General features: G+C 32.6%; 1 protein-coding gene across 3 annotated transcripts in view; it reads left to right on the top strand.

Moving 5' to 3' along the window:
* The window catches only part of CACNA2D1 (calcium channel, voltage-dependent, alpha 2/delta subunit 1), a 440,506-nt gene that overhangs the window by 370,166 nt on the left and 42,387 nt on the right, over nt 1-27,953 (top strand). For 2 of the 3 annotated variants that reach the window (XM_011927691.1, XM_011927692.1), the window contains exons 12-20: nt 1,840-1,918; nt 2,808-2,857; nt 4,064-4,153; nt 8,539-8,616; nt 10,485-10,559; nt 10,833-10,907; nt 19,517-19,588; nt 21,821-21,892; nt 25,192-25,253. In XM_011927691.1, the coding sequence (XP_011783081.1) occupies nt 1,840-1,918; nt 2,808-2,857; nt 4,064-4,153; nt 8,539-8,616; nt 10,485-10,559; nt 10,833-10,907; nt 19,517-19,588; nt 21,821-21,892; nt 25,192-25,253 (653 nt within the window). The remainder of the gene's footprint in view (nt 1-1,839; nt 1,919-2,807; nt 2,858-4,063; nt 4,154-8,538; nt 8,617-10,484; nt 10,560-10,832; nt 10,908-19,516; nt 19,589-21,820; nt 21,893-25,191; nt 25,254-27,953) is intronic. The other variant, XM_011927693.1, reaches the window with a different exon arrangement.

A 27,953-nucleotide genomic window follows, 5' to 3' on the forward strand; every position in this document is an offset into this window, starting at 1 on the left:
TAAGATTCATATAGTCTTACTTGTTTGTTTTTTTACTGAAAGTATTTTATGAGGAATGTTTTACTAGATGATTGTTGTGGTAACAGGAACTTCTAGACAAAGCCATGCTTCAGTTGAAAATTAGAGGTATGGGTTCAAATGTTAGTTATGAGGGAGAACCCCCAGTGCTTTCTGGAGCATCTGGACTTCTTCCCTCACCTGAATTCATTTGATGATTGTTTAGGGTATGGCATTTAAATTGAATTATCCGTTAGGGTGGTCAACCTGCTTATAAAAATATTTCCATTTAGAAGTAAGCTCAACTATGTAAGCAGTAACTCTACATTGAAATTTATAGACAGACCCAAAAATGACCTAGCTGATGAATTAAAGAAAATGAAACCATTGCATTTTGATTGGGAATTCCTTAAAAGACATAAAACAATTAGAAAATGTCCATTCAAATAGTCAATCAACATGAATTAGGGAAAAGCTCTTAACATAGTTCAAACTGGAATCTGAACTCATGGAAAAGTGATTTTCTGCACGTCTATATTTAGAAATAGCTAAAATGTTGGTTTGAGAGTATTGGTTTACTTAGATTACTAAATCGGTAAAAATCAATATATGAAAAAATCATTTTATTAAGTATAGGTTGACCTCATGGAATTTACCTTTTATATTTTCACACTATTATTTAAATTTAGTGGCTTTCAATAAATACTTAAATTATAAAACCTCTCAATTGATTTTAAAATATTTTCATACTATTTAGCATGTTAGGAACAGTCAATATTTTGGTTATATTTAAAAATCCTAGGAGCTTAGAATATCTACTTACATGTGTCAGCCAACTTTTATAGAAAATAAGTAATATACTAACAACATAATCATATGTGTGCATCCTAATTATTTCCATGGTGAAAACCATCACAGAGTTTAATTGCCTTAAGCAACTTTGAAGTACAATGACCTTTCTGAATAGTTTTTCATTACTACATACCTATGAAATAGGGAAATAAACTTTTTTGCAGTGGCTCACTATGTAGATAACATGTATAACCATGTAAGACAGGTGAAGTGAGGTTGGATCTCAAAGATGTATTTTCTTTTCTTTCTTTTCTTTTTTCTTTTCTTTTCTCTGCTTTTCTTTTCTTCCCTCCCTCCCTCCCTCCCTTCCTTCCTTCCTTCCTTTCCTTCCTTCCTTCCTTGTTTCCTTCTTTCTTTCCTTCGTTCTTTCCTTCTTTCTTTCCTTTTTTCCTTCTTTCTTTCTTTCTTTTTTTTGAAATCGAGTTTCGCTCCCATTGCCCAAGCTGGAGTGCAATGGCACAATCTCGGCTCACTGTAACCTCCAACTCCCAGGCTCAGGCGATTCTCCTGCCTCAGCCTCCCAAGTAGTTGGGATTACAGGCATGTGTTACAAGGTCCGGCTAATTTTTTGTATTTTTAGTACTAACGGGGTTTCACCATGTTTGCCAGGATGGTCTCGAACTCCTGACTTCAGGTGATCCACCTGCCTCAGCCTCCCAAAGTGCTGAGATTACAAGCGTGAGCCTCCGTGCTTGGCCATGAAAGATGTACTTTCTATGAATGAAACATTAGTCATGCTCCTGCCTGAGGAATGGAATATGCAAGAGGACACTTAGGTACAAATTTAAATGTAGCAACTGGAGTCTATATTTACAGTAGGTTATGTGATTTTCCTCTGGTCCCTTTCTGAAGTCTTTACTGACCTCAGTTTTTCTTGTCGTATCATTCAACCGGAAAACACTCTTTTTAACAGAAATTTTAGCTGTTTTATTTTGCCATTCAATTAAATTTTATTAAGCCTAATGAATACCTATTTTTCAATTCATCCAGGTACGTGTATTCACGTTTTCAGTTGGTCAACACAATTATGACAGAGGACCTATTCAGTGGATGGCCTGTGAAAACAAAGGTAACAAATCTGTTTTCTTCTAGTTAATTAGAAGAAAAAATATTTTGGTAGCTGTTATTAGGTGTGCTTATTTAAAATAAGCTAAAGTTGTAGCTAACTTTTATAAGAATCAGGCAAGAGTAAGATTATGAACATGTTTCTCTAGAGAAAATACATACACATTTTGACATTAGCATTACATTATATGAAAATTCAGACATCTGATTATATTTCCACATTTATAAAATAATGTATTACACTGAATTATACTGAATGATATATATCAGATATAATCTTACATGAAAAATTAGGAATGAAACAATATCTGAATTTCATAAAGCTTAAATATGAGAGTATGACATATATTTTTTTTCTCTGGGTGGTTTAATTACTGTTTTTGAAAAATCTTATCTTATACATTCCAGGATAATTCGAATGTTGTGCAGTGAGCTCATATTTTCACTCGGAAAGAATGATATTGCTGAGAAAAAAATATATTAATTTGAAAAATGAACTGTGATGCCATGGCAACAAAAAGAACCTAAATTTTTTCTGAAAGTTATATTTAGGCAAAGATTTTATATAAATATAATAATTATCCATCATGTATCTTTAATAATTTATCCAATGAAAAAATATTTTTAATGATTCCATGTTTCTTATTCCTTCATAGAAGAATAATACCTATTTTATAGTAACTAAGAAATGTAGTGAAATTTTTCACAAAGCCTGTGTGTTTGTTTTGAAGATTCATAAACTATTTTCTTAACTTTGATATTTCAGTATTAGTTCAATTTTGAAGTGAAATATTTTCAAAATACTCTTTATGAATATTTATAAAATAAAATAATTTTGTAGCCCTTTATTATAAAGTAACATTTATATATAAATATATATATGTATATTTCAGGTTATTATTATGAAATTCCTTCCATTGGTGCAATAAGAATCAATACTCAGGTATGATTATTTAAAGCGTGTTAAATTTTTTTTTTCAAGTATAAGATACTTCTTTTCTGGTTTAAATATGCTCCATATTGAGAAAATTAGTAAGAATGAAAAGATCTGTAATATTACACTTATATTAAAATGCTGAGTATCTTGGTGATATATTGGTTTTATTTCATTAACATTGCAAGTGTTTTCAAACACCCAAAACTCAGGTAAATAAAACAAGTATATTGTTACTCTCAGATGTTAAAAACATCATAGTAAATACAGAAAATCAAATTTTCTAAAAATACATTTCATGTAATTTGAACTTGGTTCTGCAAATGATTTTTTAAAGTTTCTTCAAATTGTAGGTACCATGTATAAAATTTAATTATGCTGGACAAATTGTACAGGGACCTAGTTGGAACTTAAATACCCCCCAAATAACCCCTGTGGATCTATTTATCTATCTAAAATAAAGTTACAACAAGGAGATGATTTTTCTAACATCATTCAGTTGAAATCACGCCTGTTAAATAACTTTTTGTAGAATGTAGTAATTAAGTTAATTTAAATATTTATTATTTTTAAATAATCATAAATTACTATGAAAATTGCTACTCCTTTTTAAACATAGCTGAAGATCTACAAAATAAACAAAGTCAAAATTTAGCATAAATAACATGGCGTTTGTGGAAGTGAATACTGAATACATTGAATGTTGAAATGAAACAGCAGCTGCATTTGAGTCTGATGTCTACATTTGGCACAGTATTTCCTTTATTTTTTGATGTGTTTAAATGTAGTTTTGAATTTCAGCCAAACAATCTGTGATATAAAAGAAAGTATGTGGCTGCTTTATGACTTTAAATTTGTGCAATTCCATGCAGTAAATCACAGAGCCTTAAATAGTTTAGATTAACATGAAACAATTCACAAGGAACGTATTTCACTTACTGGCTGTAACACAGAAAACAATGTTCTGATTGTTACTGGAAAAAAACTTGGGTAGATATATTATATAAATAATATAAGTCACATATTGTTGATTCAAAATATGTAGCCATACCGCTTATGGAGTACCCAAAATAGAAGTTAACTGATTGTATATTCAGTATCAATAATTTTGATTCTATATTCATTTTTAACTCTAGGATATTTTTTCTCTGTAATTTTTATTACAACACAGCATTCCTAGTTTTAACCACAACTTTTTTTTTTTCCCATAAACAGGAATATTTGGATGTTTTGGGAAGACCAATGGTTTTAGCAGGAGACAAAGCTAAGCAAGTCCAATGGACAAATGTGTACCTGGATGCGTTGGTAAGAGGTTGAGCTGTTCAGTCAAAGACTTTCATAACAAAAGCACACAGATGATTTCTACTTCTTTCTAGATGATGTCTCTGTTTACCTTTTCATTAAATCCTCCCCCAAATTTCTTATATCACAGACTTTTTTCCTGGAATTTATATAATTTACATAAAAACATAGACTTGTATGTAGTCGAGAATTACAAATACAAAGTGTTAGCTTATTGTCTACTTGATCCCTTCATTGAGAATGTAGAATTTCCAACCTGGAATGTTGAATACATGGGCATTTCAGTAAGTTTTTAAATTGTTAATATAAAAAAAAAAGATGAAAGTCTTCATGAATTTGAATCTATTTTTACAGATTTTGGACAATAATTTAGAAGAAAGTATTTTTAAAGTATAGGAGCTAGTAGAAGCATAGAAGCATGTCGAGCCTCCACAACTATAGCTGAATCTGCTAAAACTCAGGAATACATGCTGTTAGATAGGCAAAAACTTTACCCTATACTGAAATCATCACAAACATCTTAATATATTAGTATAATCTTTTGTGCCAGATTCAACCTCAGACTTTTTATGGAGATACGTCATTGAGATGATCAAATCTGGTGTGAAATAAACACATGTTAAATTGTCCATTGCACAACTGACATTTTAGTAAAGATATGTCATTAAATTTAAAAGCAGTGGTTCTCAACAGGGGGATCTTTTTGCCCCTTACAGTTCGTTTGGAAAAAATCTGTAGACATTTTTGATTGTCATGGCTTGAGGGGAGGGGTTGCTGCTGGCATCTAGAGCAAGCATGTCCAACGTGGGGCCCAGGATGGTTTGGAGTGCAGCCCAACGCAAACTTTTACACTTTCTGAAAACATTATGAATTTTTTTTTTTTTGCTCTTTTTAAAATCTCATCAACTATTGTTAGTATTAGTGTATTTTAGGTGTGGCCCAAGACAATTCATCTTCTCTCAGTGTGGCCTAGGGAGGCCAAAAGATTGGACCCCCTGAGTGGATAGAGGCCAGGCATGCTGTTAAACATCCTTTAATGCAGAGGAAAACTGCCCACCACACACAACAAAAAATTATCCCTCCAAAAATGTCAATAGGGCCAAAGTTGAAAATTGTTTAAATGTAATTTTTACTTCCTGACATGAAAATTATAAATAATAATCATCACACTTAAGCTTTATTCTTATGTTTAGTCTTAATGAGAAGAACTTATTAATGATTTACTAAAATAATATATTTGGAGAGAATCAAAATAATAAGACCTGAAAAATAAATGCTGATTCAGTAATCCTTTTCCCTACTTGGAGATCAGTAATATGTTGTTACTACTTTTCCAAATGTAATGATGAACCCACAGGGCAAAATGCAGTCCATTTAGAATTACTTATCATTTGGTTTTTAGAAAATAAACATATACAGGAAGTTAGAAGAAAAATAGGCACTATTAACATCAGCCTTGCACGCTAAGAAAGATAAAATGAAGCATGAAGCTTGCTTACCTCAAGCCCTAAGCTTAAAATTACTGTCCAGTGTTCCTTTTAGACATCACATATTTACTTAAGGTCACACAGTGATCCAAAGCTGTGGTCAAAATGTTGCACTTTTCAAATCCATCACAGGACAGTGTGTGATAGGAGGAGTCAATAATTATGCCCTGTTGTGTTTCCTTTGACTGGAAGTTCATTAGCCAGCATGTCTGCATTGCTGGTAAGGTTCTTACTGATAGCACAAATGACATTAGGAGGAAATGTTGGTTCTAAATGTGCTGTGCTATAAGCTGAAACTAAATGTAAAAAAAAAAAAAAAAAAAAAAAACGTGAATTTGCTATTCATTGGACACATACAGCATTCTTTTTACTGGTTTGAAAATGATAAAGTGATCCCCATATATTCCTAGTTGTTTGTTTATAATCTCTCCACACAGCAGATTAAAAATATATGTTGGTCAAAAATAAACAGTTATATTAAAAAGGAAAAGGTAAATATATTTTAAAACCAAATATAATGGATATAATGAGAAAAAGAATTCTGACTTCAAAATAAAGAAGCCAGTATTGGGGCAAAGTGGATTGTAGTTAAGAAAATGGAGACATTTTAGCTGGTCATATTAGTGTAAGATTTTTGCAGTTGGTGGTGAAAAGTGAAACCATAGAAATGGAGTATAGCATAAAAGTTGGGGAAGCACTGAGTATATCAAAACAATGATACCCTGGTCATTTTTGGTGATAAGGGGAGATTAGGACAATATTGTGGAGGGTTCATTTTAATTAGGAGACAAAGTGAAGCTCTTTATAAGAAGAGATATGACAAGAGTTGGGGCTCTAGAAAATATTTTTAAAATTCCAGGGTAGAGAAATCTTGTTTTATTTCTCTCTTATTTTCTAGAGACACATGCAGTGCTCAAGAGTAGAGTACAAGTTTTTGGTCTGCTTAATAAATGAGGAGAAAAAATTCAAGTTGGGTTCCAATGAGTTCATTCATAGTTATCTTAAATCCAATATGTTAGTAATCTAGTAACTCACTTTAGGCTACATTTTACCATTTTTAGAAGCAAATAATGGTATGCAGTAAAAATGCAAAGGAAACGATTACATCCATATCTACCTCATCTTAAACCACGGTAGCATTTTTAAAACTCTGCATATAGATTATACCTCTAAGAGACACTTCACCAAATCTTTACTGAATTACCTTTTGGATACCAGTTTTATGAATTAATCTATTCATATATATGTATTATATATATTCATATATATGTATTATATATAATATATATATTATATATAATTGTATTAGTCTGTTCTCATGCTGCTGTGAAAAGATACCCGAGACTGAGTAATTGATAAAGAAGAGAGGTTTAATTGAGTCACAGTTCCATGTGGCTGGGGAGGCCTCCAGAAACTTAAAATCATGGAGGAAGGCACCTCTTCATGGGGCGGCAGGAGAGAGAATAAGTGCTGAGCAATGGAGGAAGCCACTTATAAAAACATTAGATCTCTTGAGAAATTACTATCATGAGAATAGAATGGGGGAAACCGTCCCATTATTCAATTACTTCTGGATCCCTCCCACAACACGTGGGGATTAGGGGAACAACAATTGAAGATGAGATTTGGGTGGGAACACAGCCAAACCATGTCAATCATCATGCACCCAAATATGTTTGGTTGTTTCCTTAGTTTTATTTGTTGCAAATAATTTGGTATTTTGGTCTGCTGGAAGCTTCTCTATTATTGTCTGTCCTCCGTAATTCATTCATCATTCCCATTGAATTTGGGCCTCCTATGTGCCCAATTATGAACCACAACCTGATACCACAACATTTGCTCCCTGATATTAATAAAATTTTTAATGTTCTAATGAATAATGATTCCAAATCCAACTTTATGAACTCGGTTCTGATTCCAGAACTCTGTTCCAAGTTCATGAACTTTGGATTTGAAATCACTATTTGTGAGAAGATTAATAATATTTTCTCATTTTAGCAAATTCAAAATTTCAAACAATAATTTAAAAATTATTTTAAAGAGTGATTTTGATAAACAGGTAGTTTTGACATGAAATAGTGGCTAAAAATTAGAATGGATATAGATGTCAGTAACAAAAGCAAACTCTGACTTGAAAATCAGTTTATTTCAACTAATCTCTATGAATTCATTTAATGTATTAAATTATATGCCTATTAATAGGATGGCATTATTTCTATTATGTTAAACTCTTCAGACTAGACTTTTATATTTGATGCTTTCAGTTGTCTTTTCTTCATCATTTTACCTTGTCAAAAAGTACTGCTTATTTTGGGGGCTACTTAGAAGTAGTATTGCTTCTTCTGAAGAGCATAACACTTACTTAGAATATCCCAGATATGCAGTATCAATAGAATGTTTATTTTATTTATCATGCTATTCAAGTGCATATTTGTCATTTAGCATGAAGTCTTTGGCTTAGGGCATAAAAAATTAAGAATGAGGCTACAAAAAGGGAAGCTAAGTAAATCACTTAAAATAATATTTTATTATCACTCTGCTTATGGAGCCCCTGATACTAGGTGAACTATCACTATTAAAAAGGGAGTGGACAGAGAGTTACTGAAATGCATACAGGCTGTTGACCAGTTGTGTAAGTTGATTATTTTTAAAGTTATCTTAGAATATTATTTTAAATGTTTCATGCTTCAGTAGCTGCCTAGTAGGTCCTAATTTTCTCCAAGATATTTTCATTGATATTTTAAAAATAAATTTTAATAGATATTCAAAATGAGTTACTAATTTTTGTGGATCTTTATAAAGTAACTATAAAATGCAGTCTCAGATATCAAAGGCTAATGCACTCTGACAAAGCTTAAATTGTAATTTTAATTTGCCCTTTCTCTCTGCATCTATTTTTAGGAACTGGGACTTGTCATTACTGGAACTCTTCCGGTCTTCAACATAACCGGCCAATTTGAAAATAAGACAAACTTAAAGGTTAAAAGTTAATTGATAAAATTAATAATAATAAATGACAAACTGTGACGTTGAAGCTCAACATGGATAAGATATTTCCATAAGAAAACACATGCAGTGTAACTGTCTTGTGAGGCCAGAGGTCAAAGGCAACAGCTGCCTATGCGATAACCACCTGGGAAAAAGGAAATGCAGGTCAAACTCTCTGTTGCCCTAGAGCCAAGATTCAACTTAACTCCACTTAACTATGACCTGATGAGAACACAGAGTCAGACTCTGGGAGTAATTATATGATAAATGGACAGTAATATTGTGTGCATATTTTAAGAAGCCATCTGAGATATTAATGGAGTTTAGAAAGAAAAATCCAAAGACCAAAAGCATGGTGATGTTTGTATCAGGTGTACATTGGTATATTAAATCATTCCTCCCCAACTCCCAAACAGTAGCTTTTTAAAAATTATCTTGTAACTTAAGGATCTGATTTAAATTAATATTTCTCTTTATTTTTTTCTATTTTAGGGTACAAGAAGAATAATTTCATAGAATACTTAATTTTTATAGTACTGGTTTTTGGTCAGTGCAATAAAATGCCTATTTAAAAGTTCTAAAAAAATACGTATCTTATACTTATTGTTTCTTATTTGTTAAATGCTTTTGATTTTAAATAGGATTGCATTCCAATTTTTTAGTTTGATTCAGAAGGAATTTGAGATTTTGAAGTTGAGTTTTTTGATACTAGAGACTGATTTTATAATGTAGGTGATATACTACTTGATTTGAGTGAATATTTATTTCCAGTTTATGGTTTCATGAAGTCTGTTGCACTTAAGCGTTGTTTGATCAGTTATTATATATCTCAGTTGAACTCCTCATTTTAATAAAGAGGCCATAGAAAACAGTTATTTCTCTTTGGGGACCCATTACCATTCTTACCTATCTGCAGGTTCTAAATATTGTAACTCATAAAAGAGTAACTCTCTAACTTTCTCATACGTGTTCACAAATCTCACTGTGAACTAAGAGATTGCTTCAGTTGGGAAGTTTTTGCTCAGACTAGGATTGGTTCATGGAAAAGAGCATAGTTGTTGACAGAACTTTCTTACTCTATCTGTACCTCCACAAAGTTTAAATGTTTTTGTAATTACTAGATTTTATAATTTTTTGCAAGCACATTTCAAATTTATTATTTTATAATTTATATAATTCCATTTGAAACAAGAATTTTGGACTCAAAATTTTAACACAATTTCCATCTTTATGTCCCATGGAAGATCATGATGGCAGTTTGCCACAAATCTCCTCTACTTGCACCTAAAACTGTGATGCCTGTTGCTTAGTATATAGAAGTTATTAGCCGCGACTAGAAATAGTGTTTTTAGGATTTTATCACCAATATGGTCACATACTTTCAGGATAGTTACATACGCAGGAAATATCTGCGGCAAAAATCCAATGTGTTCTTATTCTATATTGTATAATCTTTAAGCTGGACATTCTTGTGGTTTCTTAATTATAGTAAACCATAAAGTCAGTCTAAACTCACATACGTAGACACACAGCTATAAGCGCTGACTGTACGATAGCAGTGAAAATACATATTAGAAGAAAAGGGTACAAGAAGTGTCAAACATTTTTATTTATCTTTTATATATTTTAGCCTCAATTATCTAGATTTTCTTTGCTAAGTTAAATGATAATGATGATAAAGTTGTAGGAAACAAAGCTGAGAATCCTTGTAAATTGACACCAAGAGTGCTTCACCCTATATATACATTTAAACTAATATGGAATATAACCATAATGCCAGCAAAATTTGAGCATATGATAATTGTGTAAAAATATGTAAATTTTTGATATAAAATGCCATTTTTGCTCTCTTATTATAGAACCAGCTGATTCTTGGTGTGATGGGGGTAGATGTGTCTTTGGAAGATATTAAAAGACTGACACCACGTTTTACAGTAAGATGAAATTTGCTCTTTTGATACCCTTTCTAGATTAGAACTCTGTACTAATTTAGCTTGGCCACAAAGCACTTAGGTAATTCTCAAAAATTATGGACAGTTATCTTAGCAAAGGAACTACATGGTTAAAAGCATCTCTAAAATAAAATGATTCCATGTTATCTTTCAACATGCTATAAAATGTGTATTTAAGACATTATGTATTTAAAAGAATATAGATTTCTAATTGTGAGTCAGGCATATCTAAGCTTATGTTTTTTTCTTTTCCAGCTGTGCCCCAATGGGTATTACTTTGCAATCGATCCTAATGGTTATGTTTTATTACATCCAAATCTTCAGCCAAAGGTCGGTATATAATTTGTTTACACTGGGTAGTGTTTTGTAGAATTAATGACTAATGTTCCTAATAGGATTGTTGTTTTAAAATTTACTATATAACACTAAATATCAAAGTACAGTCTGTAACGTGGCTCTCTTCTTAGATGTCAAGACAACACACCATAATATATGAAAGAGTGAAAGCCGTTTGCATTTTCTGTTACCAATTTAGCTGCAGTAATATTTTTATCTCAAAGACAGCCATTATCTCTCACTGAGCCTCAATTTCATGCATCCCACTTCTGACTTTGATTTTAAGGCTGTAAGATAATAAAGGATATTGCTCCAGACGTGAGTTTGAACCTGATAAATATTAGTAATGTTCGTCTACGTCCAGGTCACATTTTCTATTGCCCTTCTCTTCTAGTAATTAACTCTGCTTTCCGTCTCCCAGAATGGTTTTCCTTTTACTTTAGGACAGGCCTGTAAAGAGATGTAAGAGATTGAATAAGTAAAATTCATGCGATGGGCTTCAGAAATGGGAAATATTTATTAATCAGCAAGTTAATCTGAAAGAGATAAAGTGCCATCGATGAGCCATATTATCCTAATTTTATGCCTATTTTCTCAAGATATTTTCATAAATTATCTTGTACAACTCATTTCACTCTTCATGAACTGCTTCACAGGGCATTAATAGCAAAATTTATTTAGACGTAAAATTAATCAAAGTCTTATAATTGTAACCTTAGAAGCATCTGTTTAGTTATTGCTTAACTTTGAAGATAATATTGAAGATCCTTTAAACCATGCAGACTTATGCATACTACTTCTTTCTCCCGAGTCATGGATATGTAATGTTAGCCATATATTAGAATATACCACAAGTGTGTGAACATACACACACACAAAGTTGTGTCATTTAAATATTGTTCAAATCCATGAGAGAACTATTGATATTGAATGCAAAACTACATTAAATGTAATACATTAATTATCTATTTTAATACATTAAATAATATTACATTTTATAACTAATGTCTACTTTAATTTATCTGACTTTGGAACTTATTTCCATATTAAATTCATCATATAATTACTTGTAGCACATGTAGCTGTTGATCACCCTAGTTATGCTAAATGTGTTATTTTAATATAAATATTGCATAAGCACTTTTTCATATTATTATTAAACTACCACAGCTCTTTAAAAGCATAACCTGTTAAATTCCTCTTAAAAGAGTAATTTGTGTTTGGCTGATCATCCCATGATTTTGCTATAGCTTGAAAACTTATCTTTTTATATCTTAATTTTTTTTTAAATAATTTTGCAGTATTATTGTTTGGGCTTTGTATATTCAGTGTATTTTCAATTAAATTCCCCTAACTAAAGTAATTCAAAAGTAATAAAAGTATAACGTGGGCTGGGTGCGGTGGCTCCCACTTGTAATCCCAGCACTTTGGGAGGCCGAGGCAGGCGGATCACCTGAGGGCAGGAGTTCGAGACCAGCCTGGCCAACATGGTGAAACCGTGTCTCTACTAAAAATACAAAATTAGCCGGGCGTGGCAGTGCATGCCTGTAATCCCAGCTACTCAGGAGGCTGAGTCAGGGGAATCTCTTGAACCTGGGAGGCGGAGGTTGCAGTGAGCCGAGACCACTCCATTGCACTCCAGCCTGGGCAACAAGAGCGAAACTCCGTCTCAAAAAAAAAAAAAAAAAAAAAAAAAGTGTAATGTGATGAAGGGTGGGTGTGAAGGATCTCTACTTTTATAGTTATAAACCTTAACCCTCACCCAAAGGAACTAAAATATATCATAGACAAAAAGAAGAATAAGGACAATAATGCATATATGATGGAGATATATATATAAATCTACCATCTAATGACTGTAACAGTTTAGGTGGTTTTCCTAGTCAAAGAAAAGTAATAATTTGAAGTTTTTTTTCTTTTCTACATTCTACTAATAACCAATATTTATGTAGAAAATATTACCATTTGAATGACATTAACCTATATTTGGTTCATATTTGAAATAATTCACTAAAATTTATAATATTACAGAGAAAACAAATTCTTTAGCAACTTCATTAAAGCCCAACTGATATTTTTCTTCCATATTATAAATTAGCTTTTCATATTTTTATATTTGGATTTTACTAAAGCAAATATTAATATGTAACAGAAAGACATCTCCAAAAATACTATTTCAGAACACCATGAAAAAGAAATTATTCTGAATATCAGTTTATTCTTTATTTCTGAAGTTCATGCTTGTGAATTAAATATGCTTGTGAATTCTCATCATTAAGTCAGTAAATATTATGATTTCCATTTTGTGGCTAAAGGAGGACGCTATACAGATTGATACAAGACCTCATAAAAGGATGACATAGTGGCCGGGCGCGGTGGCTCAAGCCTGTAATCCCAGCACTTTGGGAGGCCGAGACGGGCGGATCACGAGGTCAGGAGATCGAGACCATCCTGGCTAACACGGTGAAACCCCGTCTCTACTAAAAAATACAAAAAAACTAGCCGGGCGAGGTGGCGGGCGCCTGTAGTCCCAGCTACTCGGGAGGCTGAGGCAGGAGAATGGCGTAAACCCGGGAGGCGGAGCTTGCAGTGAGCTGAGATCCGGCCACTGCACTCCAGCCCGGGCGACAGAGCAAGACTCCGTCTCAAAAATAAATAAATAAATAAATAAATAAATAAATAAATAAATGACATAGTATAAGATAATTGCTTTAGAAATACGCAAATACAAAGGAACATATGGTGACAGTATACTAACAAAATTAATCTTAATTATTTTATCAGAAATTCATTAATACAAGTGAAGAAAAATAATGCTTATCTATAGCAGCCATTATTATTTAATAAAGTGAAAGTCTAATGTTATGCAAGTATTTTTTGATCAATGCCTGTGTTTTCCTCCTGATATGGGAACCTTAATTAAAAATATTTCAGTGAAAGTTTTTTTGTATATGAGTGTTCTTTAAAAGCCCCCAGAATATCATTAAATGAAATAGCTATGGGCTTTTCACATATTTAATTTTTAAGGACTCATAACATTTTCTAAGCTTGTACTTTTACCAGCATGACCACATTTTGACATGCATTGAATTATATATTCTGCTTTATTCCAAAAAGCATTTTAACTTTCTTCCATTTTGTGTCATTGAAATAACCAGGTTAGGTCTACTTAGTTAGATACCTCATTTTGTTCAATTCTAAGAAATATGTATTGTATAGGAAATTGTGCATAATCTATGTTTGAGAAGTTAATATTTAAAATAAATCTACACTGTTATAGTTACATTCTCCATTAGTTCCACAGATAGAACATTTGGTATCACTTCAGAAAAAAAAGGCACAAATATTAAACATTAAAACTTTTTAATATCATATAATTTTCTTAGTTCATTCAGGCTGCTATAACAAAATACCATAGACTGGGTGGCTTATAAACAGAATTTAGTAACTCACAGTTCTGAAGACTGGGAAGTACAAGATGAAGGCTTGGGCAGATTGATGTTCTGTGAGGGTTTGCCCCCTATACACAGCCATCTTCTCACTCTAACGTCACATGGAGGAGAAGGGGTGAGATGTCTCTCTCTAGGGCCTCTTTTATAAGGGCACCAGTCCCATTCAGGAGGGACCCACCAACCAGGACCTAGTCACCTCCCAAAAGCCTTTGGATACCATCATCTCTGGGGATGAGGATTTCAACATATAAATTGAGGGATGGACATTAAAAATATTTACATTTGGGTCGTGTAAATTCTAACAATTGTTGTTTTTCTTTTTTTTTTCTTGTTTTGGTCAAATCGATGGAAAAGTAATCTGGGACAAACAACCTTTTTTCCCACTTCCCAAATATGTACTTTTCTAGAAAAAGAAGAATAATAGTCATTTTTCTTAAAAATGACTATTCATGTAACAGTTTTTATTCGTTGAAGATATTTTTAAATTTTTATTTTATTGACTCATGAACTCCATACCTACCAAATACTTTGAATTCTATCATTTAGACCTTTTTCCAATCAAGGAAATATCTGAGGAAAATTGATTATAGGATAGAACCCCTACCTATGTTGATAAGTAGTATGATGAATTACCATTTTTCTGTTGCTTCAGCCTATTGGTGTAGGTATACCAACAATTAATTTAAGAAAAAGGAGACCCAATGTCCAGGTAACGGTGAATGAAGGTAGACTTAACAGTGCTTTCAAATTTGCTAAATCCGACTTGAGATTAAGCTTCTGTTCTTAAAGCTTATATAATTAAAGCTGCCTTTCCTGACATCAAGCTTCCAGAGCATGAAATGGAGATGAGCATCATTTCTTAATAAACCAGAGCAAAAAATGTTATTAATAATGGTAGAGGGTATGTATTGGCTAACTAAAGATTGCAAAGTCAATTATGGAATCAGGTTAATAATCAGAGAAATCATAAAGAGATGGCTACTAAAAATAAATTTGTTATTAAAATTATAAAATTAATATCAAATTCATGTGATCCTAACAATTTGCTTGTAAATTTACTTCTAAGTGGAAATAAAATACAATTCCTATGTGACAGTTGCCATAAGCCACACATTTTAAGCCAAAACTTCTAAAAAGTGTAATTTGGGGTTAGACATTAAAGAAATTTCCCTTAGCTAATTAAAAATGTACCAAAGTGCAAATAAGTAGTGAATTTTATTACCTGGCAAACTCATTGCAAAGCTTTTCCTTTTGGCAACAAAACTTCCATTATCATATGTATGCAATATTTCTATATGCACAGTAAAACTATTAATAATCAGCATAAAAGGATACTTCCTACAGCCTAGCAAGAGAATTTCAGAATTTCAAAGGATGTTCAACATTATTTAAGATTTTATAGGTAAGCCTACCATTTCTTTAAAAAAGTTGGTGACATTAAGGCCGACCGCGGTGGCTCATGCCTGTAATCTCAGCACTTTGGGAGGCTGAGGAGGGCAGATCACAAGGTCAGCAGTTCAAGACCAGCCTGGCCAACATAGTGAAACCCTGTCTCTACTTAAAACATAAAAATAAAAAAATACAAAATAAATTAGTTAGGCATGGTGGCTCATGCCAGTAGTCCCAGCTACTCGAAAAGCTGAGGCAGGAGAATCGCTTAGACCCGGGAGGTGGAGGTTGTGGTGAGCCAAGATTGTGCCACTGCCTCCAGGCTGGGTGACAGAGCGAGACCCATCTCAAAAAAAAAAATGAATAAATACATAAAAAAGTGGGTGACATTAAAATGAAGAGGTAATATGTCATTAAGAAGAGATGGATAAGCTATGAAGTAGTAGAACTGAGTGCTAGTTTGGTTCTAATAGCCAACACTGTGTTCTTGAGCACTCCACTAAATCCTGTAGTGCTTCAATTTCTTCATCTGAAAAGCAGGAGAATTGAACTAGTCACTAGTTTCTATCCTACACAGTATATTCACCTAGGAAATTAAATATGTATGTCAGTTCCCTGCCTCATCCTCTGAAAATTCTGATTTAATTTGGCAGTGATGGGACCAGGCCTCTAAATCGTTTTTGTTTTGTTTATTTTATTTTATTTTATTTTATTTTATTTTATTTTATTTTATTTTATTTTCCGAGATGGGTCTCACTCTGTCGCTAGGCTGGAGTGCAGTGGCAAGATCTCAGCTTACTGCAACCTCTGCCTCCCGGGTTCATATGATTCTCCTGCCTCAGCCTCCCGAGTAGCTGGGATTAGAGCTTCCGGCCACCATGCCCAGCTAATTTTTGTATTTTTAGTAGAGACGGGGTTTCATTACCTTGTCCAGGATGGTCTCAATCTCTCGACTTCGTGATCCACCTGCCTCGGTCTGCCAAAGTGCTGGGATTACAAGGGTGAGCCACCATGCCCGGCCTCTAAATAGTTTTTAAAGCTCCCCATGGAGTTCTAAAGTGCAGAGCCACTGAACTAGTTGAGAAGCTTTAACTCCCTTCCAGTGCTAGAATTTTAGAACAAACTGAATTTTATATTGTTGCGTATGAAAGTCTTCATATCTTTTGTAATTCCTATAAAGTTGAAAATTATCTTTATGCCTTTCTTGATATAGTGTATTATTTTGTTACTATCCTTGCATGTTTCTTTTTATATATTATCTTATACTTTTGCAGTCATGTGCATTTTAGTGAATTTTTGTATTTGCAGCAACCTCAAATATTGCATGTAACTCTTAACAATATAATTAAAAAATAAACAACCTGAAAATGGTTTGTTTTATTTTTGTTTTCATTCTAAGAAAACTCTAAATGGCAAACTAGCAACCATAGAAGACTCCTCAATTTGAAGGACATTTTTGCACTAAGTACCATTTGTAATACTATCTAGTAATTATTTCAATTTAAAATTTGTTAACTTTGCATTCTTTCATTTCCACAAATGGTATGGTAGTTATTTCCATTGATACCCAAATTTTGCAAATGAGAAATACTAGGTATTTTAAATATCAAACAAAAATAATGGGTATGCGAGACTATTTTCCATTTCTTCAGCCTCTCTTGGTGCTTTCTTATTGAAAGATTATGCTTTTGAATTTTGTAGTCACCATGCCCTTGATGGATCTTTTAAAAAAATGGTCAGCTAGATTGCTATGTTAAAAGTACAAGTTATGCATTGAGATTTTTCTTTTATGATTTCATTTTCTTCTCTGTGTCTTTGTATGCTGGATTGGGACATGATCTTCATATTGCCAATTCTTCCTGATAATGCCTCCTCCATGCATGCTGTTTGGGTCTGGTCATGCTATGCATTATCCATTGCATGTAAGATAAATACTCTTATTTCTGTTTACTTTTTATTATTTTCATTATTTTGACTTTGTTTTGCAGTGAGTTTGTTAAAATTTTAATGCTGATACGGTGTTTGTGTGAAGACGATTTATTTCATGGGACATTAAATGAGCAATGCTGAATAATATTGTAAACTTTAGAGTATCCTTTTGTTAGGGACTTCCTAGGTTCCATTTTTTAAACAAAGAAATTAGAAGGATTTTCAACATTGGCTTTTTTTTTTCTTCTTTTAAAATACACTACATTTCAAATGAGTATTTCCTTTTCAGGCAGTAAGATGTCATCAATATCGTACCAATACTGGTCAGCATTTTCACCTTTGAAAAATTTAATACTTATTTTCAGTATTCTAGAATCTTCTGATGATAGCGATAGAGTACTTAAGCAGTGAATATTTTTTCAATTAAAGTGCCAGACATGGCTGTTTTTTAAAATTTGCCTTTAAGAATGTTCATTTATCAAAAACCATAGCAATAAAAAATTTTCATCTTTAGGTGGAATTACTCTTTGAAGGAAGGCATTTTTGTCAGTAAATATTTGCCATGCATACTATGTCATTCAGCATCGTGATAAGATATGCTTAATTTTAGTACATTTTTACTTATTGCAACTGTCTTGGGCAGTTTCTTCCTAAAACAGTGCTTGAAACAGTGATGATCCGAATATCTTTTGAAAGAGCCTGTGAGGCCTATATTATTAAAGTTTGAATGACCTTTGCACTAATCCAGCATAGTTTGCATTTGTTACTGGTATCTAGTTATCAGATTTAGGTAATATTTTAATAAAAATTAAAAATTCAATTTATAAAATTTTGCAATTATAAATTACATATACCTATTATGATTTTATTGGTCTAGTAAGCTTTAAAATTTTAGTATGACATGTTACATTACTTAGGAAGTTATAGAGGAATTAACTGTATTTTGTTTATCAAATAGTTCAATGAGTCTTCATTTTGCAGTTGAGAAAATATGAGGTAAATTTGCCAGACTAACAGTATCATTTTATATAATGATATCGATAAATAAGAATTTATCTTATTCCCCAGTGTTATTTATTTATTATTATACACCAGCAAGAAGAAGCAATAGGAAATAGTATTCAGTGAACCCAGGGGGTATTATCCTAGTAAGACTTTAATTATAATAACTAATCTTAAAATCTTTATGGCAACCACAAGTTTATCTTATGCATTCTGATGTCATTTGCATTATTAAAATATAAAATTTCTTAGATTGAAATATATGAAGCACACTTGCACCTTTTCTTGATACACTTTCAGAAGGAAGAACAGGTCCAATAGAATGTTTTACTTGGCAAATGTAAACATAATTTTAAAACATTTTATCATATACATTTTTTTTTTACAAATTTTAAAAGTATGCCTACATGTTGCCATTGTTTTATGGCCAAATAAGTTATCCAAATGGCTATATTTTGCCCCTTTCCCATGCTAATTAATGAAAAGAAAGTTGTGAATGGTTCTTCAGAAGTAGTGTGCCCAAAGAGCTTGTGATTAGAAATGCAGTACCAAATACACCACTCAAAATGAGACTCTCTTCACTTGGTTATTAATTAAGATTGCCTGCGCTGAAAGCTCAATCTCTAGCTTTTATATATGTAAGCTATATATATATATATATGTGTGTGTGTGTGTGTGTGTGTGTATGAAATAAGATACCTTTATATAGTTATTGTATCCTAGGTAAGTAATTTTTGCACAATTAATTTTATAAATACCCATTGAATTGTTTTATACACAGCATCATTGTATAATGTTACGTGTGCCTAATTATTATTGTTTTCTGTGTAGAACCCCAAATCTCAGGAGCCAGTAACATTGGATTTCCTTGATGCAGAGTTAGAGAATGATATTAAAGTGGAGGTGAGTGGAATCAGTAAGACTAAACAGTTCTTCAGGTCAGATGCTGGTGTGCACTCCTTCTACAAGTATCTGTTGAACAGCTACCATGTGTTAGCTTGTCTGTTAGATACTGTATACACAAAGATGAATGTTCTGTGTCATTAAAATTTTCTAGATCCTGGGTTTTCCCTATCCAAAAGATCATATGAAAAGGAATAAATGTTTAAGTTGGGTTTGACCTTAGTGTTCTTTCTCTTTCTAAAGGTAGACATATTTTCACTTTTCTAATACAAATTTATCTTGTAAACGTCAGTAAAACTCATAGAGATGGAGGATGTTGCTATAGTATTGAAAAAAGACTTGGAAGGAATCCAACCACTCAAGCACATAAGACGTAGCATGAGGGAAGCTGCCATGTTTGCCTTAATACATTTTACTCGGCAATCTATTTTATTTCAAAAGCAAAATTGCATATTTCCTCCTCTGAGAGAGTCTTTCATAATAGAATATTAATAAGAAAAGTAAAATAAATAATAAATAACATTAAGTATATGATATATGTTAGTCATGGATTCTCAGGAAGCTTGGAAATTGGTGTTGCTATTATTATTTCACACTATAATATCTGTTGTACTGATGATACATTTGAGGTACAGAGAGGTTAGTTTCTCTACAGTTCTTCAGCTAATAAGTAGCAGAACTTGGCTCTTGCATTCCAGATTACAGATTTTTAGGATTTTTCCAGATGGATTAACTCCTTTGCAAAGGCCATCATATTTCTTTTATAGCTTGTTACAGTGCATTTTAATTGTAGAACAATAGAATTTAATTTATTTTAATTACCCTAGACTGTGGCCTTGTGTTAGAGTGTTTAGGTGATTAATAATGTTTGTTGTAAAGTACTGGACATAATAAAGTAGGATAAAGTAATAGGGATAAGCTTGGTGTCTGGGCTGTGACTCCACTGAGTGACCAAAATGATCTTATTTATATTCTCCAAGCCTCAGTTTCTTCTAAATCAATTAGTAATAGTGATCGAATGAAATAATATATAGAAAGGACTTAGCAAAAGACCTGGTTCATGATAAAATCTTTCTTATTTTTGAGCTCTTCATAAGTGCACACTCAGCTTACATTAGAAGCTGTTATCTACTCCTTCCTTTCAGACCCAAATATTTGAAATTAGATACATCACACATTTGTATATTCTTCAGATTATTCCTTTAATCACACCAAGTTTGTTTACTTATTATTTGCAATTGCCTGAAGCCAAATGTAAATCACTGGTTGAGTTATAAAAAATAAGTTGAGGAAACTTCTGAGAATTGCCAGTAGACTGGAATATTTAGTAGATAATGTGACCTTGCACTTTTTTTTTTTTTTTTTTTTGAGATGGAGTCTTGCTCTGTCACCTAGGCTGGAGTGCAATGTCGCAATCTTGGCTCACTGCAACATCCACCTCTGGGGTTCACGCCATTCTCCTGCCTCAGCTTCCTGAGTAGCTGGGATTACAGGCGCCTGCCACCATGCCTGACTAATTTTTGTATTTTTAATAGAAATGGGGTTTCATCGTGCTGGCCAGGCTGGTCTCGAACTCTTAACCTCAGGCAATTTGCCTGACTCAGCCTCCCAAAGTGCTGGGATTACAGGAGTGAGCCACCGCACCTGGCCAACCTTGCATTTTTAAGGATTTGGAGTATTCTACTGAAGGAGACTGAACTCTATTATCTGAAATCCAAACAGGTGTTTACAGTTTTCTCTATCCTTTATTTAGATTTTTTTGTACTCCAGATATAAGAATTACTAACAAAAAAGTATAAAGAGTCCTCTTAAAAAATCTTTTCTCACATGAAACTCATTGTGTAAGGCGGAAATTCGAAGCATTCCGTGTTATATGTAATTTTGTACATATACATTTCTATGTCTCAGTGACTACTTTCCACTCCAGTGTGGCCAGCCATAATGTAATTGACCATTCATTTTATTAATTATGTTTCAAAAACTACCAACAGATTGAAAATATTTCATGAAGGATGTTTTATTTAAATTTTAAAATAGCGTAAAATGAGTATAATATGGTAACTCTAAAAAATTCCCAGAGAACAACTGCAGATACTGGTAAAACTTACTCCCTATTTTTATTTTATTTGTTCTACATAAAGAAAAGAACTTAAAAAACTACCATGTTAATAGTCATACTTTGGCAGGTCAGCTTTGTTTCTAGAATAAAGTAGTTGTTTCATTTACTCTTAGATTCGAAATAAGATGATTGATGGGGAAAGTGGAGAAAAAACATTCAGAACTCTGGTTAAATCTCAAGATGAGGTAAGAATTGATTTTAGCTTATTCTTAAATAAAAATTATATCAAGAAAATTTGATATCGGTAATTTGTCGTTTTTTCTATTAATCCACTATTATAAAATGGATATCTCTAGGAAACAATTTTTTCTTTTTTTAAAACACTTCTTAGCTGGAGGGATATTTTCTCTAAGATATATTTTTAACTTTTTTCTTTTTATAAAACACTATTGCTTTAGGTTTCTTGATGTTTTCTTATACATTAACAGTATATTCTTGAAATTATACTTTACATATATTTTATGAGAAATAGAATGCACAATTTTGCCATGTTGTTTTACACCATGCCAATGTTGCAAAATTGAAGTTAATATTTAATAGCTATGTGTTTTATATGATTTGTCTAGGTAGATGTTCTAATTATTGAGTTCCATATATTAATTATTTTGTATTTTTAGCTTTTTGTTTACTTGTCTCTGGCTTGATTTATCTTCATTTACTAGTTATACACTTTAAAATTTTCCAGCATTTACATCTGAAATTAAATCCTGTGATAACACAACTACCCCCACAAATAATTGATTTATGTCTATTATCATATTGGAGTATGTCTATTATCAGTCAGATGTGGAGTACATACAGACATTTATACATTTGAGTATTTGAAAAATATAGGTCTCAGAAGCTTTTGAACCTGGAAATGTAATTTAAGCTTTTGTGTATAACCTATATCCTTTTCCTCACAATCTCATCCTTTTTAGATGGATGACGTTTCTCTGAAATTCCTCATCAGATCCTTCCCTAGGTGGAAGGTGAGCTAGGATCTGAGTGTGATCCTTCATTAGCCTTTCTCATTTTAATATCATTATGAGTCCCTATTACAGAACACAAAGGGAGATATATTTACATTTCAGTCTTTGTTGAAACTTCAAATCTATTTACTTAGACTTTTGCACATTCTTTTCTCAGCTTACAAAGTAATTTTCTGTTAACTTCCATTGATATTTTCCCCCTTCAATTTACTGCAGATTACTTTTTTTGACAAATATTCAGCTAAAGACTATGTTTTCCTATCTGAGAATTTTAAAATGTCTCTCATGAACACACTATTGTAAATAGAAATAACTGCTAATCTTCAATTACTATGTTGCCTTCCTTGTACTCCAGATTTCTATGTATGTTGGTATTTCAAGAAAAGTTATTATTTACTCTATGAGTGACTATAATTTGTATCACTATTCACTATTTTATAGACAATCAAAACAGTTACAACTCTGTGCATACATATTACTCTAATTTTTACGTGATATCTTTCAAAAGCTCTTTCTAAATGGTCTATGTAAGGGATTTTGCAGAGATATTTAGGATGTGATAGTAACCTTCACATTATAGTGTTACGCGGTTTAGCCAAAGTAGCTGAATTCCACAGGCTTAGGTTAGCTGTTAACTTTGAAGTTCATTTTTGTGGTTATTGTAGGAATTATATAACCTTTCTTGTACCATTTTCCGTATGGATGAGCTAGGAATCTCCATTGTTAGCACATTTCACAATGTTTGGCATGAGTTGGAAGTAATTTGAAATTCCTCACCTAGGAAATGTCTCCCACAGAACCTCTCTTTACACCTGATTTATTGAATATTTTTCACCAAAACCTGTCTGAAATTAATTTGTAAACAGTTTTTTCATGGTCATGTCTTTCATGAGTCTTACTACTCTATGAAAATTGTAAGTGTATGGAATACATGAGAAATTACATGAATAATCAAATGTTTAATACATATATGCTAACCCTTATGATACTGTATTTTTATGGATTTTAGTGTTTCTACTGAAATAAGTTTAAAATAGAATTAGAGCTTTTCAATTTAATTTATGCCCAAGTGAATCTGTTTTGTTGGAATCTGAAAAATAGTTTGTATTTATTACACATATTCCATCAACAGTCCTTTACAACTATATGCTTGGGCTAAAACTAGAATGCATTTGTTCTATTTCATGCAGAAAATTTACTGCAAGATGGCAGAATTTAGTAAGGATAAACTTACTGAATAACGACTTCCTTAAGAAGCTAATCTGAGATCGTTTCCAAACTTTGAAAACAGTTGAAAAATAGATTTCTTGACTAAAAAATTAGATAGTAATAATGTTTAAAATTGTCTGTTTCAATGATTTGTAATGATTATTTCATTACAAATTGAAGACTGAACCAGATTATAATTTCTGCTACTGATTTTGAAAAAACTTGTATTTTTATTTCTCTGCTCTGATACTATTTTCTGATACCGTATTTTATTTATAACTTGCAGACCAACACTTGCTTGCCCTGTTTGTTTATGCATATATGAGTAGTAACAAATATATAAGCATTGTTTCTTCTAATTCTTTTAAGAATACTAAGCCCTCTTCACCAACCCTGTTCCCCCTCCCCCCATCTGCTGCACATACACCCACACATGCTCACACACAGACACACACGCACACATACATTGTGTAGTTGTTATAAACATGAATTTGGCATTATACATTTTGCCAACTTAAGTACCTTACCTCCTCTTTAACACTTATTTCTTTATCAATAAATTGTGGGATATAAAAGTATATACTCCAGGGGTTGGATCAAGTGACAGAATTACTTTAAGGTGCTTAGCATGGTGCCTTATACCAAGAAATACTTCAGTACATGTTACTGTTTTGGTGAGAATGATGAAACTCAAAAATAACTAAGCAAATTAAAAATTACGCATATGTCATCGCTATACCTAATGGAAGAGTGCATGTATAAAAGATATAGCCATGCATGAACTTCTTTAGCTCTGTATTTTCTTTCCCTGGTGGATTTAGGTGTTTTCCTAACCTTCAGTGATACTGAATAGCCTCTTATGATACCATAATAATGCTATAATAGTGGCTTCATAAAAACAGTCATATGCTAATCACACATTTGGATCTAGACACACTGCGTTAATGTCCTGATGTTGCCTGTTACTCTTAAACATACTTTAGTATGGACATATCTGAGCCTTGTCTAAATACTTCATAGTCCTATTTCATTATTAAAATTTGTTTTTCAGGAAATACTGTTTTCAATGTTTTGAAGATAATTTGGCATAAACTATTACGATTTTGCACTTATACTTATTTCTGTCAAAAATTTTGCTAGACACACACAGAATAAATATAGAATAAAATAGATCATAGCTTTGTAAAGATGAGTATTAAATGACTGCAAAATTTATAAGTAAATTCTACTGCTTTACGTTTCGTATATATTCATACAAAATGTGATAATAACCATGAAAATAACCACGTCAAACTTCTTTCTAGAGATATATTGACAAAGGAAACAGGACATATACATGGACACCTGTCAATGGCACAGATTACAGGTAATTAACTATATTCTATGTGTATTGTGTATTCCAATGGATTAATATTAAGTCTGCATTTTCATAAGTGAATTTTCATGTGATTTTCAATAGAAGAGTTCCCAACATGAAAACATAGTAAATTTATAGACTAATTTTTAAAATGGAAAAGATGGAAAAACTCTAGTAATATAAAATTTACAAATGAAAATGTATGTGATATAAATCTATATATTTTGTATTTGTACATGAGAAATGTTGACAAATACCCATAATAATATGTAGGGTTCACTTCCACTAACTTCCTCTTTTAGTTGTTGTTTAGTTTACATTACACACATTTGAGTTGAAAACTAACCTCAAATATAAAGCTTATCTCATCATTGTAGTATCTGATATAAAATGTTTAGTTGATATAATTTACCTCCATGAGTATCAGTTCTATAATATTCTAATTCCTCTTATTGGCTGGGCTTTGGAAAGTTGGACAGCCTAAAACCTAGTAATCTATTGGTAATTCTCCATTCTTCAACATTTGCTCAACACTTCCTTCACTTTCTTGATGTAACTCTCCTCTGAGCTCACTAATTCCTCTAAAGTCTTCAGAATACTGAGGGTAATATGAGTGTGTCCTCATTACTCATTGTTTTTTTTTTTTTTTCCTTTCTAAAATTTCCATCTTTGAATCTCATGCCACCAAACCACACCACTTGCTATTCCTCCTTCTTAACAATCATGTCCCTCTCATTCCTATAAAAATTTCAGCCCCTGGCTCATTGTCACTCTCCTACATTCATATATTTCACTGTTTTTCAAACAATGCCATACCTACACTGGTGTAAAGAAAAATAAAAATTATTTAATAAAATAAACTGTAAAAGAAAAAAACATAAGCTCAAAATTTTTACTATTAGATTTCACAGATATAAAATTAGTCTGTTACATTGCTATAAAATTTTCTGAATACTTCCTCCCAGTTTCTGTATTTTGCTATCATGGGCTGGTAATAGTTTGTAAATTGGCTGGGTCCATGGAAAACACTTTAAGTAGCATTGACATAGATGATGTTTCTACTGCCTGGGCTCTCTTACTTTTGGCCTCCTCTCCTCTAATGATCTTGTCATCCCCCTACCTTAGCCACTGACTCCAAAATCATATTCTGCAGCTTTTACAGTGTCAAGTCTGCAATGCCTTCATAGTCTTTACATGAGACTTTTTCATCCAGCTCTCAGGTTACCACATTTTAACTTTTCATCCTCTCCTGCTACTAGCAGTAATCCTTGACTCAAGACATGAAATCCATCAATCCCTTCTTCCTTTTTGCTGCCTTGCCCTCTTCGTGTCCTTGTGCCCTTCTTTATTTAGCAGAAATTCCGTGGGTCTTTCACTGTCTTGTGCACACCACCAACTCCTTTCACCATAGTTGAGTTTGGCAAACAGCAATTTACCAAATACTAGTCCTGGTTACATTCAAATTATTAGCCACACCACACTGTACCCATACAGCTAAAAGTGGCTGAAGTAAAATACTCACTAACTGATATATCACCTAAAATTCATGACCTCTAACCTGAAGTGGGCCTTACTGATGGCTGACAGTCTCCATAATCCTGTAATTTTAGGATGCTCATACATGACTCTTGATCACTTCACTCTCCAAACCTGTAGTACATTCTCATCATTTTCGCTCAAGTGATGAATTTGCTTTCCATTTCACAGAGTAAAATAGAAGTGGTCAGAAAGAACCCCCATTATTAGAATAATAACTACTTGCATCTGTATCTCCATCTTCTATCTTTATTTCTGTTCTCAACACAATCACAAGAAGGTTCTTAACCCTTGAGTAGACTGTTTCATTTCTCTACTCAACTCCCACCAGTAAATCTGCTATCTCATTCAGTCTGACACCCGAAGTCTGGCAAGGCCATCAGTGGCTTAAACCATTTGACCTCACTCACCATCAGCTCTGTGAATTTATCTTCCAGATTCTCCACTGAATAGTACCTGGTTAAGCCACACTGTCCTTTTTGCAAAACAACATAAACACTGGCACCCATCTGCCTCAGAACTTTTGTATATGAAATTACTTTTGCCTGGAATTACTTTTCCCAAACAGTCACATGCTCGTTCCCTCATCTTCCCATCTTTACTTACTTTTCATCTCTTTAGAAAGACCTTCTCCAACAATCTTATTTAAAGTGTATAATGCTTCTCCACACTCTATCTCCCTCTTGCACTTCATATTCTCTGTAACCCTTATTGACATTTAACATCACGCACACACACACGAAGCATATGTAAACTTATTTCTACTGATTATCATCTGTTCTCTCACAAGATGGCAGGGATTGTTCCCTGCTTTATTTACTTCTGAATCATCAGCTTGTATGACAGTGGCACATAGTTGGCACTCTACAAATATTTACAGAATTGAAGAATTTCAATTTGGAGAAATGGAAGAATTTTCCAATTGAAGAAATTTCTTATCTGTCTCATCCTTTCAAATGTATATAATGGTGTACTGAACTTCCATTGCAATATTTAAGTACGGAAGTCTCTTTAACTACATATTAATATACAATTAATATGTAGGCTGTGATGGACTCAACTATTTCTCTCCTAATAAAAATCAAACCAACTCCCCAGAACATATGCATAACCTTTTATGGGAGCCTATGTTATTATCATAGGAACCTGTCTCCTTTAGTATTCCTAGGATTG

Source organism: Colobus angolensis, unplaced genomic scaffold (genome assembly GCF_000951035.1).
Source record: "Colobus angolensis palliatus isolate OR3802 unplaced genomic scaffold, Cang.pa_1.0 Scaffold74, whole genome shotgun sequence".
Lineage (NCBI taxonomy): Eukaryota > Metazoa > Chordata > Mammalia > Primates > Cercopithecidae > Colobus > Colobus angolensis.